This window comes from Platichthys flesus, chromosome 22, assembly GCF_949316205.1.
Source record: "Platichthys flesus chromosome 22, fPlaFle2.1, whole genome shotgun sequence".
In the NCBI taxonomy this organism is placed as follows: domain Eukaryota; kingdom Metazoa; phylum Chordata; class Actinopteri; order Pleuronectiformes; family Pleuronectidae; genus Platichthys; species Platichthys flesus.
In genome coordinates this window covers 5,250,207-5,266,835 of record NC_084966.1, presented here as the reverse complement: position 1 = coordinate 5,266,835, position 16,629 = coordinate 5,250,207, and the positions used below count along the sequence as shown (strand labels likewise).

The following is a 16,629-nucleotide window of genomic DNA, read 5'->3' as shown; positions in this document are numbered from 1 at the left end:
AGTGTGTTGTCAGTGTGTGTGTGTGTGTGTGTGGAGTCGATCAGCCCTGTGTCGTCACTGTCTGTCCCCGCTCGGTCCGTATTGTGCAGCGCTCAGCGGTTCAGGCGGAGGGGGTCAGGCCGGACTCACAGAACAGTCGTCTCCTTCACACCAGTCGTCGGATCCATGTTTCATTTATCAGACATGGATTTCGACGCGTTGTTCAACGAGAAGACTTTCCAGTTCTCGGACTTCCAGGAGTTCACGGTACGTTGCGGAAACAACCGCGGAAGCTAATGCTAGGCTAGCTGACGGGACGCTTATAAACAGGGAAAGTGCTAAACGCGCTCTGACTTAAAGCTTAACAAAATGTCGGGTTAACGTTTTAAACACTAAACATAACCACGGTGACGCCCGCTGAGGATGTTAGCTACTTACTTAGCGGAAGCGACCTAGCATTAGCTCAGGGTGCTAGTGGTCCAGGAAGCATGTTATGCTAACTTCTGCTTTTGTAGTGCAAGCTAGGCTAACGTCACTTAGCTCTGACAAGCTAGCAGTTAGCTCCACCTGGCTAACAGCGGCTGTGTTTACAGTTCATTCCTGGACACCAGAAGTTGAACGAGAGGGTGAAGAAGCGGCTGTACTATGGCCTGGACACGGACGTCACCTTCGATGCTCTCTCCTGCCCAGTTACAGGTGAGTTAACCATTAACTTCTGAACCAGGCTACTGGGACAGTGCTGGGAGCTAAACTGGGATCGTCGTAGGAAACACAGGAAGTACAAGTTGTGTCTCCTGCTTTGTTGCCAGGTTATAGAGAATATTGTGTTAAGTCTTTTGAAACACGTCTGCAAAATTGTGCTTTTATACACTAAATAATAATTAATTTGTGTAGCACGTTTCTTAACAAAGCAACAAAGTGCTTGACAGGAGAATGAAATATATAAATGTCAATAATAGACTTGAAATCAGTAGATACAATCGCCTGAGTCCCCTCTTATCTTGTTTATTGCAGATATTGCCGTTGAAATCTTCCAGAAATCGGCCCCAAGCCCGATCAGGAAGCTCCAGAAGAAGTACGCGTCACATGTCGTCAGGTTGGTGCACTTTCTACTCGTGTTGACATCGGTTGAATTCCACGCTGTCGGGTCCACGTTGTGTTAAATCTGTCTTGGTCCCACCAGGGAGGCGTGTATCTCCCCGTGCGCCATGATGCTGGCGCTGGTTTACATCGAAAGGCTCCGACACAGAAACCCTGAATACCTGCAAAAGATCTCCTCCTCCGACCTCTTCCTGATCTCTATGGTATGTGTTTGGAGTTCCGAATGCTTCTAAATACGTCTGAGTTATTTATAGTGTTTTTACTGCTCACTGCAGAGTGGAGTTTGGTGTTGAGGGCTCCTCTGCTGATCTCTTTGAGTAAGAGAGTACAATGATGTTGCATTAACACAATCTCCTGATTCCTCATTGAATCAGATGGTTGCCAGCAAGTACCTGTATGATGAAGGAGAGGACGAGGAGGTTTTCAACGATGAGTGGGGGGCGGCCGGGAAGCTGGACGTCCAAACTGTCAATAACCTGGAGATGAACTTCTTGAATGCCATTGTAAGTGTGTGTGTCTCTGTCTGCTTATAAGTGGTTTTAGTTCTTCGTCCCAACCCATGTGTCATGTGTTTTAGGAGTGGAGCCTTTTCACGGAGCCGAATGACTTCTTTGACATATTAAGTCATCTGGAAACCAGGTAGGTTCTCACCTTCACCACTGAAATACAGTGTCACCCAGAAATAACTCAAAAACATGACGTTTTCTGACTGTGGCTTCTGGATCCTCAGCATCGCGGAGCGGCAGGGGATGAAGCGCGGCTGGTTCACCTACACTGACCTCTGTGTGCTGCTGGAACAAGCTGCCTGGAGCCAGGCCCTCACAGCCATCTACCTGCACTTTACCAAGGTGAGAGGGAGCTTTAAATGCCTTTTTGTTTTAGGTCTTTATTTATAACTTACTGAGCATCTATAAATTGCTTCTATTTGGTGTTTGATCTCATTTTGTTTTCAGGTGACCTGTATGCTCGGCCTGGTCTATCTGACCAGCGTGACAGGCCTCATCGCCACCAGCGCTGTGCTGCACCAGCTCCCTCTCTCCACTGCCGGTCAGTCCCCACTCGCACCCCCGGCTGACATCTCCACGAGCTTCCTTCAGACCTCAGACCTCAAACCAGATGCTCCTGTTGCAGCCCAGCGCCCTCCCTGCTGCGTTCCGGCCAACGAGAGCCTGAATCAAGCAGTTACTCCTGAAAGCGGTCAGCACCACGTACCAAATCCGCCATCGGCTTCGGCGCAGACGTCGGTCTTGTGTCTGTGGGGCTCCCTCCTCGCTTCCATGGGCCACATACATCCTGAACATATGTCTGATGTGGGAACCTCTCCAACCTGGTCGGCTGCTTCCTTCTTCTGTCCCGGCTGTCTTGCGACCCTCCCGCCTCTTCACTGCGAACTTAAAAACACCTCAGCACTCTTCGCCCGCGGCTCCCCTGACAGCCTTCAGCATCATGCACCGCTGCCGGCGTCTGACCTCCTCAGGGCCTCCGAACTGAACTCCCGCCTGGGGGCGTTACCCGCCGTACAGCTGGGCTCCTGCCATCCAGTGTCTTTGTTACCTATGGAGAAAGCCCAAGCTCTCCTCATGCCCGGCTAGACACTGGGAAGCTCCCCTGCTGCCAACCTGTACTAACAGACTCTGGACAATTTACATCAACTACTTTCATTTGTTTGTTTATTTTTCCAGGTCTAGAATACAGGTGTGAAGGAAACTGGCTCATTACAGTCACTAGTTAGTTTGACAGCACAGCCCAGCGGGAGAATTCACTTATAGCTCAATGCTGCAGAATACACTTGCCATAAGTTAACACGCCATAGTTCGCAGTAAATGCCCCGCAACTTGTTTTTGCTGCAGAGAAGGAATTACAGGATGTTTTATATCGTTGTTTTGGCTTCAACCAAACTCTTTTACTACTCATTTGAAAGTTCAGAGTGAGGTGGGTGACGGTAGGACCTTTTTAGTTGGTGTGTTTTGAGTTGCTGAAAGTGTACGAAGGTTACACTGCATATCTGGAGGGTGAGAGTTTTTATTGCGTGGTGTGAAAAAGGGACTGAACCAGTTTATTTTGCATACTAATATTTGGTTTAGCCATAATTGCTTAGTGTTCTGACATGTTCACCTCAGACGCTCACACACAAAGCTGCAAGCACTGATTTGGATCACCGGGTTCTTTTTATACACGTGTTCTTATTTGTGAAACTAAAGAAACAGTTTGAACACAAACTGTGTCATCGTACCTCAGTGTCATTGGCCAAACATTGATCAATAACACTCAACCTTTTTATTCTGGTTGTTTTTTTTCACACACACTCTTTTCTTTTCATAGTAAAACATGTATGTGGCAACATCTGCACTTCTGTAACAGGGTAATGTTCAATGTTCAAATGTTAAAGTCCAATAGGGAGAAGGTTCCTTTTTTCAACCTACACTTTCGAGTTGGTTTCCGGTTGCTGTTTTTGAAGTGAACATTTAAATACAATGTTAAAGTATCTTCGTCGTTGCGGTCTGGAATTTGCACATCTGTCTCCATTCTCATCGCCACAGCTCACATGGTCAAACTCCTTGGACCCCGGAGAAGAAAACAAATACAAGGACGTGATTGTTTTTCAGTTGCACCCGGTCCCTGGGATGTTTAACTTTGTTATTGAACCTTTTGAGCAAATTGCCGTGAGCGTTTGAGTTTGATAAAAATAAGAACAAACGCCTTTTAATTTTGTAAATGCTGTAAAAAAAATGCAAATATTGTAAAAAAAACAACAAATTCTGTAGAAAAGACAGAACTAATAAAGAACGCATTACTTTGGGACATGTGGTCATTGTTTTCTTTTTCTTATGTGCGCTGCATTGACATTTCCCCCACACACACCTCGGGCTGGGGCTAATTCATTTCCAACATCTGCCTTGTGGGTGCCACACCTTTCTGCAGCCAATAAATAGTGGGAGCTCGTGTCACCTGATACAGCACGGCGAGGGAGCTTGTCAGAGACGAGTGTCTGATTTTGGCAGAATCCACTGCGTCCCTCCCCCTGAGCCACTGCCTGCCCCTCTGCCCCACCCCCCGGACACACATACCACCCGGGAGCTCCTAATATAGACCCGAATGCATTGCAGGAAAGGGTAAAGACTTGAGGAGCGTTTTTCATGGACGCACACTGGAGTAATGGAGCCTCCTTCACAGGTGATGAGTCACTTTGGGATGAATGCAGCGTGGGGACGGTAGCTTGTGAGGCTTAAACAAGGACGTTGAGTTGCTCTGTGGATTTCAAAATGTCATGTGGGGACTCTGTTTCTCGCTTTGTTGCAGCCCCCGGGGAAGGAGAAGGCAACACAGCAACGAGGAGGTGAAAAGTTTGTGTGTACACAGGCTGTTGCCTCCTACCCTGCTCTGGTGCATGTGTGTATACGTGTGTGTGCTCTCTGTGCCTCACAGGCGCTGACTCCACGGTCTACATGGATTTCATGAAGAGCCACTGCTGCTACAAGGCCATTCCAACCAGCTGTAAACTGGTCATATTCGACACCAAGCTGCACGTGAGCCTGCGGCCGGTTTCACATCCATGTTGTTTTTGCACATCCTCACTCTGACACACTGAAGTCCATGGATTTACCTCCACAGGTGAAAACAGCCTTTTTTGCACTGGTGGCCAACGGCTTGAGAGCGGCGCCTCTGTGGGACAGCAAGGTGCAGAGATTTGTGGGTAAGAAAAGACAGATGGACAATAACGGTCTTTGGAAAGTGGTAATCACAGGGAACTTACTTCCTTTTCGGTCACAGGTATGCTGACGATTACAGATTTCATCAACATCCTCAATTGGTATTACAAGTCTCCTTTGGTGAGTACTTCACCCTGAAGCCTGGTTTTTGTGTGACGAGGGTTTATTTCCAAATGTGCTGTTTGTTTTGATCAAGAAAAACTATGAAGTATAAACACTATAAAAAGGATTGCGCAATAAGAACGTTAAGTTATTCCCAGTTTGAAGTTTGTGCAGTACGACCTCTATTAGCCTCGGAAAGTTCAAGAGTCACAGTAACAGGTGGGGACATTAACTGTTGACCCGTGGATGAGGGCAGCGGCAGTCTGGGAAATAACTGTTTTTATGGCGTGAAGTTTTGGTCCTGATGTTGAAAATTGAGCCACCTAAAGTTATTGGATGAGCAAAGGTTGGATATTTGGGCTGTGAGCTGCCTGAAGAGTGAATCTCGGCCTTGACTGAAGCCTCTGCGGGTTTGCATCATAAGATCAGACCCCTCAAACGTGTGGTTCCCCCTCTGCAGGTTCAAATGCACGAGCTGGAGAGCCACAGGATCGAGACATGGCGAGGTGATTCTTCTCAAAGTAAATAACCAACACAGATCTGTGACATTACCTCTTTGCACACATGTCAGTGAATTCCCAGTAGAGCCTGATCCCCCGTCTTTCTGTTTAGACGTCTACCTACCGTATTCCAATCACTTCCTCATTAGTATTTCCCCGGAGGCCAGGTGAGTGCACACAACGCACGTTTCTAATTCTCACAATCCGGTTAAATACTCAAGGTGCTTTATTTCCTCGCAGCCTCTTTGACGCCGTCTATTCCTTACTCAAACACAAGATCCACCGGCTGCCCGTCATTGACCCGGAGTCTGGAAACGTCCTGCACATCCTCACCCACAAACGAATCCTCAAGTTCCTCCATATATTCGTAAGGCAAGCTCCAGTTCGCATATTCGGTGAAATATTCAATTTGGCGGTAGAAGTAGTTCTGTTTCTCCTGCTGAGGTGTTGTGATGTTTTTGTATTTCAGGGTAAAAAGCTTCCCAAGCCTGCGTTCATCCGGAGGCAGATCCAGGAGCTGGGGATCGGCACGTTCAGGAACATCGCCACCGTTCAGCAGACGGCGCCGCTCCACGAGGCCCTCGCCATCTTTGTGGAGAGGCGGGTGTCTGCTCTGCCGGTGGTGGACGAACAGGGTATCCTCATATATTCTTCTTAAGATTATGCTTTAGAGATGTATTTGGTTGATTTGATGGCTGACCATATGCTTTCTCAGGTAAAGTGGTGGCGCTCTACTCGAGATTTGATGTGATTGTAAGTACCACAGAGAAAACGTATGTCCTATATAATTTTATTGTTTAACTCAGGCTGTTTGTGATCTTACAGCAACACTATGCAACTGTTTTACCTTAAAGTAGCAGCTTCAAAATCAGGGATCATGGGAATCATCCATTGTTCAGTAGTGTTTCAGTCCATTGTGTGGAATGATGCAGTCAGAGATTGATAGTAACAGTTCCCCGTGCAGCATCAGGAAGAATCTGTGCTCGCTCCCCGGCAGAATCTCGCCGCCCAGAAGAGTTACGACAATCTGGAGATGACGATGCTGGAAGCCGTCCGCAGGCGCTCGTGTTTCGTCGAGGGGGTAATCAAGTGCTATCCCTATGAAACCCTTGAAATCATCTTAGACCGCATTGTCCGGGCTGAGGTGGGTAGTGTGTGCAGAAGTCTCAGGATTTGTTCTAAAGGTCAAACAGAAGAACGTTGTCATTTCCCTCCTGATCCCAGGTCCATCGGCTGGTCCTGGTGGACAGGGCGGATGTGGTGAGGGGCATCATCTCTCTGTCTGACCTGCTGCAGGCCATGGTCTTATCCCCTGCAGGTATTGACACCCTTCTGTCCTAGCACCAGGGGGCAGGGAGGCCCCGGAGCCCCCTCTTCCCTCCTACCCTGTCGTCCCTTTGACCCCCCACACATCATGTTGTCACGCACGAACGAAAACGTCTTCCACATAACGTGCAGATGAGCAGATCTTGCACCCGGAACACGAGGCATGTGCACGTGCTTCCAGTCATGCAAGCAGGGACCACCCTCCATTTTGTTTGGGTCTCATGACTGAGTAGACCCACAGCAGCTTTTCTTTATGTCTTCACGAAGTTGCATGAGATTAAAATGAGAGATCACTTCTTTGCCTGTGCTGCTGTTTACATTAATATGATGTCTGCTGCCTGTGATATACTGAAGCATTGATATTGTGAGGAATCTCTGTAGGTTTTCTCCTGCATTGTTATAAGCTGCATTTTGATCAAATTGATCAACATATGTTTACTCAATAGGATATATTTCTGTATTAAAGATTTATAACAAAAGTCGTTTGTTGTGTGTGTGTTTCATTTATGTTATCTAGGACTTTATAGATAATAGAACATTCATGGTGCTATGATAACATGCACAGTTTAGGTTATCAGTAGTTTCAGATCTTTTCATTTAAGTATGTCATCTTTATGCAACCTTCCTGCAGTGGTATCTCTGACCACATGGTGGAGCCCTGGAGCTTTTAACCCTCTCCTACAGTAAACAGGAAACACGTGATTAGATTTTCTCACCTGATCCGTCCGCCCATGCGTCCGCCCATCTGTGCAAGTGTCAAGTTGCCAGAGATTTGAAGAAAACCCGGAAATTTACTGTGTATTTAAGGTAAAATCGTTTGTTACACTAATTGTGGCGGTAGCCGTAAAATTAATATAGAATTTAAGTCTATAAATATAATTATTGTTTTGAAAACCGGATCTGTTCATATATACAAACCAGCATGCACTAAATTACGTTATATTTTAACGTTTCATCTGAAACCTTTATTGTGTGCTTATTCTCACTGAGGCTAATACGTCACCATGATTGAATTTTTTAAACTTAATAAGAATAAATAGCCATTCATCATCATCGTTCCGGTTTTATTTTGAAGGTGACAACCGGACGTTTGTGTATCTGTACGCCGCGTGGAGTTTGACGCTGCTGTTCCCGTGATCTCCAAAACAACACAACAAAGTGTGGGAGAAACATGGCGAGCGGAGAGGAGGCCACAAGACACCCCTCGGTTCCCTCCTCTTCGGTCGGCCTGGAGTCCCTCTTCCCCGCCGGGTCGTCGGAGCAGGCCGGCGGCGACTTGGACCCGGAGCTCGTCCGCCTGCGGGAGCGCCTCCAGGGCTGGCTGGCCCCGTACGAGCCGCCGCTGCTGTGGCTCCAGCGGCTGCTGGTGTGGGAGAGGCCGCTGTGCAGCATCTCCGTGGCCCTGACGCTCAACACGCTGTTCTGGTAACATCCGCGCGGGTCCCCGCTCCCACAGCTCCACACCAGGCTCAGCCAGCTAGCGGGGCTAACGTCAACCGGGATATTACGAGTGGGGGGGGCGGTCAACACAAGATAGCTAATCCCACGTCCTTAGCCTATTGCTAACGCAGCATGCTAAACCCTGCACACTTAATTTCCAGCCTCGTTAAAATGTCTTTACGCGTGGAACAATATCAGGAAATGCGTCATTGTGTTGACAAAACATAAAACCAGATTTGCATTGAGTTGTTTCAGCTGTTAGCATTTGTGGAGCTTCATGCTAGCAAACCCTCATGTCATGCTGGGTGGCCCGGGCCCTGGTCACCAGCTGTCAGTGACAACTAGAGCCTCACGTGTACAAGAGGAACCGACAGAGGCTCCTTGTTGATCTGCTCATTAAATCTAATGTGCGACATGTTTATTGGTGGCTTGTTTGTCTGCACAGGCTCCTGTCCTCCACCTCCCTGCGGCCCCTCTTCCTGCTGAGCGTCTCCCTGATGGGACTCATGCTCCTGGAGAGATGGAAGCCCAAGTTGCCCACAGTCACTGGTAATGGGGATTTAAATATCAGGTTATGTCATTTAAAGCCATAAGATAATCCTCCATTAGTCCAGGGACAGATATGTTGGCGGTGTCAGTCAAATATAGACATCCGGGAAGTCACAAGTAAACAATGCAATACCTGTAAATGTAAGGGAATAGAACTAGTATATCCAGTGTAAACAGAATATAAACTGTGTAATATTGTAAAGTAAAGAGAGTAAAACCTGAGTTTAAGTGCAGAGGGAAGAATATATGTAAAAAATCCTGTTTGCCCAAAGCGCTCCAACCATATTCAAATTTTTCCGAACATCTCTTCCTCCTAATTGTGTGTTTTTCCTCCCACAGCCGCTCAGCAAGCAGAGGCTCGCCCGGTACAAAGGTGTGTAGTGTGTACACAACAAACACATTACTACACAGGTCTTCGTCCTAATGAAACAATTCCATATAACTTTTGAGCTTATGTCAAATTCCACTGAACACTATGAGGTCTCCTTATGACTGAGTGACATCGGTTTAACTAATGTCAGACGACTGGTCTGGTTTCAGCTGTTCTATTTGTGTTCCTCCCTCCGCTTCCATAACACGAGCATGGAACCCTACAACCTGGAGAACTTAATGTGCAGATTTTTGTTCTTTACAAGTGCTGATTTGATCGCTCCCTGCCTGTGCTTGCTTGTGTGTGTGTTCTTGGCTGCATACAGTGATACAATGGGCGCGGAGCAGCATCTGCTCAGTGTTCCTGAGCTGAGCCACCAGCTGGCTGAGAGCTACCTGCTGAGCTGTCTGTACCTGCAGGAGATGCTGCAGTACAAGCAGCAGAACCATGGCAAGGTACAGCACTTTGACTCTCGACAGTGTCTCTCCCTGTTTTGAGTTTGAATCTGTAAACTGAAGTTTGTGATGGCTGAAGAGTCTGTGTACGTGCAGGTTCTCTCGTACAGGTTTGATAGCAGACTGAGCCAAACGCTGTGTGCAAAATAAACATTGCTAATCACAAACAACAAAAGACTAAAAACACTGTTAAATTCAAGGTTTGAGTCTAATGTGCTGCTGCTACAAGAAGACTTTTAGACATCCACTACTGTCATTAACAAACACACACAGAGAAGTGCTTTTCACTTCCTTGCAGTCTCAACGTGATGTTCGGCTTATTTCTCTTCTTTCTCTCTGGTTCTCAGTTCTGTGTGATGACGTGCAGCAGCTGCTTCGTACTTGCCGTGGTTGGACATTATGTACCAGGAATCATGATCTCTTATATCATAGGTGAGTCTTTAAACACCCAGAAACATTGCTTATGTTATGTCATTATCGTAGTGTTCTATTTCTCCATTCCGCATTCATAGATCAGGTAACTTGATTCTGGAATGCGCACCATGTGCAGTAGCACACGGTGTACCCGTTAGTTTATGTACATGCAAAGACCACACGGTTCTCAAGTGTTTTTCCCATGTGCCTGTTCAGCCCTGAGCGTGCTGCTGTGGCCGCTCGTGGTCTACCACGAACTGATTCAGCGGATGTACACGGGCCTGGAGCCAATCCTGATGAAACTGGACTACAGCATGAAGGGAGAAACCGAGCACCGCAAGCACGACAAGAGGAGTGAGTGCTGCTGTGACACCGCGAGGTTACAGATTTATGGACACTCGCATAACATTATAATGGGATTTAAGCATCTAGGGAGCAACTAATCAATGCAGCTGAACCTCAGAGACAAAGCACTGCAGACGCAGAGAGAATATTAGCCATGGTTGCACCACCAGTTACGTAACTGTGACAATGCAACCATGTTGACCTTAAAGGAAGTGTGTGATTAGAAGAGTATCCGCTTACATTTGGTCCCAGATCACATTTCTCTAGTACTGTTGGTTACATTTTCTATCCTGCTGCAGCTTTGTAAGTGTATGTGTGTGTGTGTGTGTTTTAACAGAGGTGAAGAAAGAGATGGAAGAGGGGGATGAACCCAGAGCCGAAACAGAGAGTGATAGCGAGGAGGAGCTGTCTCTTTTTGCCCCAACGGTATGGACACTGAGCCCTGCAGTGTTGTGTAATACATCTCTCTTTAAAGTACCACCGCATTCTCTTGGCACCACTATGTTAACTATACCTCCTATATTCACTGTAAACACATCAGATAGATGATATGTGTGTGTTGTACTTGTGATGTTATGAATACACCGTTGTGTACTTGCTCAGGTGGATGTGAAGACGACCACTCTGGCGATGGCCATCACTGACTCGGAGTTGTCGGACGAGGAGGCATCCATCTTGGAGAGTGGAGGCTTCTCCGTGTCCAGAGCCACCACTCCTCAACTCACCGACGTGTCTGAAGGTAAACAATCACAGAAGTAGTGTTTTTCTTGGGAGGAAGGTCAAAAGTCATTTCAACTCTGGATGAGTAGGTGATTAAAGTATGTGATTTCCTTTTATTTTCTATCCTCTACCTACGATTGGCTTTTCGTGTCTTACCTCTGCCTGGACATAGATCTGGACCTGCAGAGTTTACACAGCGAACCAGAGGAGGCCTACCTTCGAGATCTCCCCGAGTTCCCCTCAGTCGAGGAGTTCCCTTCCATCGAGCACCACCTGCTCCACTTCCCCCTGCGAGCTCCCAGTCAGGTCGACGGCGCCCAGGCTGGTGCCCAGTCAGAGGGAGAACTGCTGAGCCCCGCCAGCCTCCTCATCCAGCACCTGGCCTCCCCGCTCCACTTTGTGAACACGCACTTCAACGGACACGGACGGCCACCCGGGGATGAAGAGGGCATGTTGCCAGCGACGGGCCCACAGGAGGAAGCAGGGAGTCAGGAGGAAGAGGAGAAGGAAGCTGCCGTGACCCAGGGTGCACAGCAGTCCCTGGAGGCCTTGAGCGAGGAGATAGTGAGCACGGCCATCTCCACTGTGGTGCAGAACACTCTGTCGGCGCTGCTGTCGTCCAGCGAGGCCAGCGAGGAGCCCTCCCTCACCGAGTTCCTCCCCACCGAAACCCCGCCGGGCGCTTTGGAGACCTCCGACCCGCCCACCCACACCACCCCCGACACTACAGTCACCACAATAGGGCCGCTGGGGCCTGAAGAAGAACTGGATGACGCGATCACGATAATCACAAGCACCAGCGAGGAGACGCATGAAGACACACTTGTTGGGACCGAGGAAGAGGACTTTGAGCTTCTGGACCAAAGTGAACTGGAGCAGGCGGACGAGGAGCTGGACATCAGCTCCGACGGACGGCTGGTGGGCGGAGCTCTGGACACGCCTCCATCTCCTCAACATCAACCGCAGTCATAGCTTCTCAATCCCCCCCCCCCCCCCCCCCCCACCTCCAACTGTTTTGTTTTTATTTGTATGTTAAAACTACATTATATTCATACTGGTATATACAAAACATTTATCAAAGAGATTGGTATTTAGGACCGTTGGTTGTTGATCGTGCAGCAGACGGTTGAGATCACTGGGTTCGTTCTGTTCTCACATCACAGGGTTAAGCTCGGCCTCGGTGCTCCGGGACCATGACACTGTCGGGATCAGCAGCTTCTGTCGGGATCGTTCTGTTTGCTTAAATCCAAAAGAACCAGACGCTGTAAATGCATCTACTGTGGCGTCCCACCGCCGGCTGAGCACCGCTTATCGTTGTATTCGCATTTTATATTGACTCCTGCTTCATCTAGCGTTTGCTTTGAGCAAAGTTCTTACTGCGTCATGAAAAACCTCGATGCCTTTTTGTTTTCCACCTTGGCCGAGCTGAACCCTTAAACCTGGTTTTCACCTGGACGTTAATTGAAATGGTATTATGAAGAGTTGAAATGTTGGAATATATAACTATAAATAACTAATAATATATACTATAAATTATTTAATTTAATGGTCAGTTAAAGCTTCTTCTTTTTTTTCTTTCTGAAATGGAGTTAATTTCTTTCCCTTCAGTTGCCCATGATGATTGATGATAAGCGTATTAATGATGACGCCATGGACCTCCAGGTTAAAAAAGTAGTCTCCAATTCCCAGAGTTAGTTATTCAAATAGTTTTATCCTTTGACTTTATCCGTGTCTCCGTGGTTACAGTTTTGACGGAAGCATTCGGTCATCGTTCACTTGTTGCCTGGAAACGAAAACTTAAATCTTTGACGTTTTTGGATGTTGACAAGTAGTCGAGCTAAGTGACATCAGTGTAGGGAGATCAAACACACAAAAAAAAGAAATGTTCCTGGTTGTTTTCTTTGTGACTGATGCCTCGTGTTCTATCTACACGTGAAAATAGAATTTAATTTCACACGTCCATTTGTAATTGAATTCATTCTTGAATCTACAACTTTAATGGAAAAACGCCGGCTTCTCGTTAGATAGGCCCGACTATTTGTAAATGTGTAATCATCACTGGGATATGTATATCTACCAAATAACTTCCTTGGTGCCACAACGAGTCCATGCATGCCATGAAGCAAGCATGTATTTCAATTTAAATATTTGAGGTCAAGTTTCCAAAAGATTCATACTTCTACCGGAGCAGATTTATTTTTCTTTACTTTTTGAAAGGATGTAAATGACAAAAAGAAATTTAAACATTATATTCAACTGTAAAAAGAGATCCGGTTTTATTTTGTAAGCCACTCAGCATCCATATCTCAGGGGTGGGTTGTACAAATTGAATATATAACAGACTTTATGTCCATTTCCCCACTTGTTGTCGTGCATCGCCTTTGTACTAACCTTTACCTTTTTGTTTTCAGTCGGCGCCTCCTTGTGTATAGTGTAGAAATGCTCAAAATGAACGTGTATATTCTGCATGTAAAAACCGCACTCTGTTCTCCTCGTCAGTGACAGTACAACACAAAGTTGCAAAAGAAAAACAAAAAGTTAATCGTAATGTTTCAGGGTTAGAAGAGCCAATTGAATTTCGGTTTGTTGGATATCTAAATCAACCACAAGGGGAGTAAAAGTTCTGATGTGTCCTTGTCTCAAAGAATTATAAATGGAAACAGGTGGATTTCGAGGATATTAACAGACTAGTTTGTGTATGGTAGTCGTGTGTTTTATGATTAAAATACTGCGTCAAATATATTAAACTGAACTGTACACTTTAAAAAAAAGGAATATATTTTCTAATTTCTCCCTTTTCCATAAAGAACTCAGTTTGATCTTTTACATCTGGACATTTAACAGCTGTGGGTAAGTTTCACAAAGCGAGCAAAAGATTTGTTGTCATGAAATCGGTCAAATAAAACTGCAACTCCATGTGTGAAACTGAAGAGAATAAAAGAACAAACTGAAACAAACATGAGATGTGGAGCTGGCTTCCTGTTTTAATGTCTCAGATGTCCAGCTCGTCATCAGACTCTTCTGATCCAGGTTCTCTTTCCTGGGAAAAGAAAAATGTACTTTCAGCAAATTAGAAACGACATATTGTCGCTGTGAAAGAATTTCTGGAGCTTCACTAACCTGCATGAGTTCACTCGCAGAAACCTGAAGTCTCTCGTTCAGCTCGTAACCAACAGGCACATCAAACAGGGACCATTTATCATCTGTGAAGGTCACTGGAACTGAGAGGACGATGCCATCTGGGAGGTTGAAGCGGCCTGGGAGGAGCCAAAAAACAATCCCCTTCAAACTCTGGCTTGTCTATTAGAGGTTAAATATGGAATGGGCGTTTGCCGTTCAGGACGAGTATTTCTACCTGGACATAGGACACCCAGAGAGAAGACTCTATCTGGACTGCACTCGCCGTTCCAAGCCCTCAAGATTGTGAGGACCCCGTTGGCGTTGGACATGGCAGATGCCTGGCAGGTCTTTTCAGCCACAGCTGCACGCTGACATCGAACCAAGTCCTGAAACTCTGTGTCCAACCATTTTCTGGAGGGGAGACAGAGATGATTGGCTTTTAGGCTCCCAGCACAAACAATGGCACAGATATGTCACAGCAGGGTCAGGTGTGGTAAGCAGTATTGTAATGTGATGGTAGACCTGTGCTCGATCTTATCATATTCTGTTATAGCCTGCCAAAGTGCAAGTTAACACAAGGTAACATCTTCAATCTAGTGTAAGACAATCTCAAATAACCTTGTGTTAATGCTTAAAATAATGAAAGTTATTAATGTAACAAACCTGTCGTGGAAGATGGTCAGGATGGGCTGGGAAAAGAAAGCTGGTCCCATAATTGCCCCATCGAAGTTGTAAACATTCGTCCTCTGCACGTCAACGTAGAAACTACCACTGATATTTCCCCACACGTAGACGTTTGTGACATCTAGAGAAGAAGAAAGGGCAGAGTTATTTTGTCTTGCTTGCAAAGTGCTCGTGCTAGAAAGCGACGGAAGTTGGGGATTTAAATGAGCCACCTGACGCCATAACTTTCAGCTTCTTTGACAGTAGGGACCTTGCTTCATTCTCCAGATGGGTTGCCATTGCGACAAATCGGTGGGTCTCAATAGAGTCGGCATTGTCCAAAAGGAGAGAGCATCTCAGGTTGACAAATGAGTCCCCGGCCACGATCACCTTCACCTCCTCGTTTGCCCTGGAGTTGATCAGTCGTCCGTACTTGTTGTAGATTTCTGTGATTTCATTTATGCTCTTCTCTTTCTTCTCCTGCTCATCGGCGTTCGCTTCGTCGCTGTCAGAAGACCACCTCTCATCAGAGCAGCTGTCATCAGACCAGCTCTCGTCCAGGAGCAGGATGACATCCGCTCCTTGGAAGGCTTGCTCCAGATCTGTGTGGACGGTCACCTGTGAATAAATAGGTTTGAGTGGCTTTCCTTTCCTTGGGATTTAGTCGGGGGGGGGGGGGGGGGGGGGGGGTATAAGTACTGCACCTGATGCAGCATAGGGATTGCCAGGTCCTCAGCCTCCATCTTCAGCCCCTGCAGGTCCTCCTCGTCGCCCTCCAGGTCCAGGAGGTGGAGGCTGATTACAGAAGCGAGGGGGAACACCTTCGCAGAGAGCAGGTTGGGGATCAGGAAGTGGCTGGTTGGGCTGAGAGCACTGCGGAGACATTTTCACACCCATATGTCAACTGAGAAAAAACAAGTACAGTGGAGCAAAATGGATTTATCCAGCTAACCCACCTGCTGATCCACAGGTGGAGAGGTTTGATGAGGCTGAGGCGGTGCTTCTCCTCCTCCATGAGGAGCAGCTTGGCCTCCAGATTCTCTGCTGCGATACTCAGCATCGTATCCATGGTCATGTCAGACGTGATGTTGTAGTATTCCTACACGATTAAAGACTGATTGAAGAACCTTGCGAGGCTGGATTGTCTTGATTTTAGAGGTGACATGACTTCTGTTTACCTGACAGTGCTGCACGAAGTCACTGAAGCCCCCCAGGAGCATCCCTTTGCCCCCTTGCTCCACCAGCTCCCTCCAAATCAGAGGGGAATCCTCATGTTTCCAGTTATTGGTTTTGCAAGTGGTATCCAGCCATTCCTACCAGACACAGACAGAGGTTATACAACTACTAATACTAATACTATTACCACTACAACAACTTCCACTACTACTACTGCAGATAATAATAATACCTTCCAGTCATCTGGGAGGATGGAGATCTTATGGATTCTGAAGTTCGGCAGGCATCGCTGCAGAGCGTCCGCTAAAAGTTCCGCTTTGGCATAATAAGGACAGTCCGTTTGACCTGGAGATATGAAATTATAAAAATAAGAATCATGTTTGGTTTTATTCACAGTTAAATGCTAAAATGTAAAAAAAATCCAACTTTACCAGCAAGCACGAATTTAGCCATTCTTCCCCAGTAAAGAAACTCAAATCGTGGCAGCGAGGCACTTCCGGTGTCAACAAAACCTGATGTGTAAGGCAGCTTCCTTTGTTACCACACAGTTTGGAGGTGAACTGTGATAAACCAAAGGAAAAGTTAAATTTTGATCTTTGCCTTTTATTCTCCATAGGATTGGGAACACAAACTTTGGTTGCTAGGAAACGGCGGGTGCG

The 16,629-nt window shown here is 46.7% G+C and overlaps 4 protein-coding genes across 6 annotated transcripts; 3 read left to right on the top strand and 1 right to left on the bottom strand.

Moving 5' to 3' along the window:
• The first annotated feature begins 42 nt into the window (after positions 1–42).
• cnppd1 (cyclin Pas1/PHO80 domain containing 1) lies at positions 43–3,882 on the top strand. The gene is made up of 8 exons (XM_062380493.1): positions 43–246; positions 573–675; positions 994–1,075; positions 1,163–1,283; positions 1,455–1,583; positions 1,658–1,719; positions 1,811–1,928; positions 2,034–3,882. The coding sequence occupies exons 1-8, from the start codon at positions 166–168 to the stop codon at positions 2,670–2,672; spliced, it is 1,335 nt and encodes a 444-aa protein (XP_062236477.1). The 5' UTR covers positions 43–165; the 3' UTR covers positions 2,673–3,882.
• A 235-nt stretch (positions 3,883–4,117) lies between these two features.
• Positions 4,118–7,200, top strand: prkag3a (protein kinase, AMP-activated, gamma 3a non-catalytic subunit). 3 transcript variants are annotated; one of them, XM_062380511.1, is made up of 12 exons: positions 4,118–4,254; positions 4,381–4,417; positions 4,507–4,607; positions 4,693–4,774; positions 4,852–4,910; positions 5,353–5,398; positions 5,505–5,559; positions 5,633–5,759; positions 5,862–6,027; positions 6,108–6,145; positions 6,390–6,536; positions 6,617–7,200. In XM_062380511.1, the coding sequence occupies exons 1-12, from the start codon at positions 4,237–4,239 to the stop codon at positions 6,731–6,733; spliced, it is 993 nt and encodes a 330-aa protein (XP_062236495.1). In that variant the 5' UTR covers positions 4,118–4,236; the 3' UTR covers positions 6,734–7,200. The 3 variants fall into 3 exon arrangements, with proteins under 3 accessions (XP_062236495.1, XP_062236494.1, XP_062236496.1); XM_062380510.1 differs by having other exon boundaries at positions 5,353–5,413; XM_062380512.1 differs by lacking the exon at positions 4,381–4,417 and having other exon boundaries at positions 4,140–4,254; positions 5,353–5,413.
• Positions 7,201–7,815: 615 nt separating this feature from the next.
• Positions 7,816–13,968, top strand: retreg2 (reticulophagy regulator family member 2). Its single transcript, XM_062380487.1, has 9 exons — positions 7,816–8,143; positions 8,604–8,707; positions 9,047–9,080; positions 9,403–9,532; positions 9,880–9,964; positions 10,163–10,300; positions 10,629–10,717; positions 10,895–11,030; positions 11,184–13,968. Exons 1-9 carry the CDS (start codon positions 7,890–7,892, stop codon positions 11,981–11,983), a joined length of 1,770 nt encoding a protein of 589 aa, XP_062236471.1. The 5' UTR covers positions 7,816–7,889; the 3' UTR covers positions 11,984–13,968.
• mdh1b (malate dehydrogenase 1B, NAD (soluble)) lies at positions 13,674–16,607 on the bottom strand. The gene is made up of 10 exons (XM_062380492.1): positions 16,402–16,607; positions 16,203–16,315; positions 15,973–16,107; positions 15,751–15,893; positions 15,499–15,667; positions 15,028–15,412; positions 14,795–14,936; positions 14,367–14,542; positions 14,132–14,268; positions 13,674–14,051 (listed from the first exon to the last, which is right to left on the bottom strand). Exons 1-10 carry the CDS (start codon positions 16,421–16,423, stop codon positions 14,004–14,006), a joined length of 1,470 nt encoding a protein of 489 aa, XP_062236476.1. The 5' UTR covers positions 16,424–16,607; the 3' UTR covers positions 13,674–14,003.
• Positions 16,608–16,629: the final 22 nt, after the last annotated feature.

What these genes read in the sequence shown, in the direction of transcription:
- prkag3a (XM_062380510.1), top strand. An exon ending in GGCAACACAGCAACGAGGAG is followed by an intron (nt 4,418 to 4,506) that starts GTGAAAAGTTTG and finishes TGTGCCTCACAG; the next exon opens with GCGCTGACTCCACGGTCTAC. An exon ending in TATTCGACACCAAGCTGCAC is followed by an intron (nt 4,608 to 4,692) that starts GTGAGCCTGCGG and finishes TTACCTCCACAG; the next exon opens with GTGAAAACAGCCTTTTTTGC.
- retreg2 (XM_062380487.1), top strand. Translation starts at nt 7,890, where the DNA reads ATGGCGAGCGGAGAGGAGGCCACAAGACACCCCTCGGTTCCCTCCTCT. An exon ending in AGCAGCAGAACCATGGCAAG is followed by an intron (nt 9,533 to 9,879) that starts GTACAGCACTTT and finishes TCTGGTTCTCAG; the next exon opens with TTCTGTGTGATGACGTGCAG. An exon ending in CATGATCTCTTATATCATAG is followed by an intron (nt 9,965 to 10,162) that starts GTGAGTCTTTAA and finishes GTGCCTGTTCAG; the next exon opens with CCCTGAGCGTGCTGCTGTGG.
- mdh1b (XM_062380492.1), bottom strand. Translation starts at nt 16,423, where the DNA reads ATGGCTAAATTCGTGCTTGCTG. An exon ending in GCTGAAAGTTATGGCGTCAG is followed by an intron (nt 14,937 to 15,027) that starts GTGGCTCATTTA and finishes CTTCTTCTCTAG; the next exon opens with ATGTCACAAACGTCTACGTG. An exon ending in CTGACCATCTTCCACGACAG is followed by an intron (nt 14,543 to 14,794) that starts GTTTGTTACATT and finishes TCTCCCCTCCAG; the next exon opens with AAAATGGTTGGACACAGAGT.
- cnppd1 (XM_062380493.1), top strand. Translation starts at nt 166, where the DNA reads ATGTTTCATTTATCAGACATGGATTTCGACGCGTTGTTCAACGAGAAG. An exon ending in CGGACTTCCAGGAGTTCACG is followed by an intron (nt 247 to 572) that starts GTACGTTGCGGA and finishes CTGTGTTTACAG; the next exon opens with TTCATTCCTGGACACCAGAA. An exon ending in TCTCTCCTGCCCAGTTACAG is followed by an intron (nt 676 to 993) that starts GTGAGTTAACCA and finishes TGTTTATTGCAG; the next exon opens with ATATTGCCGTTGAAATCTTC.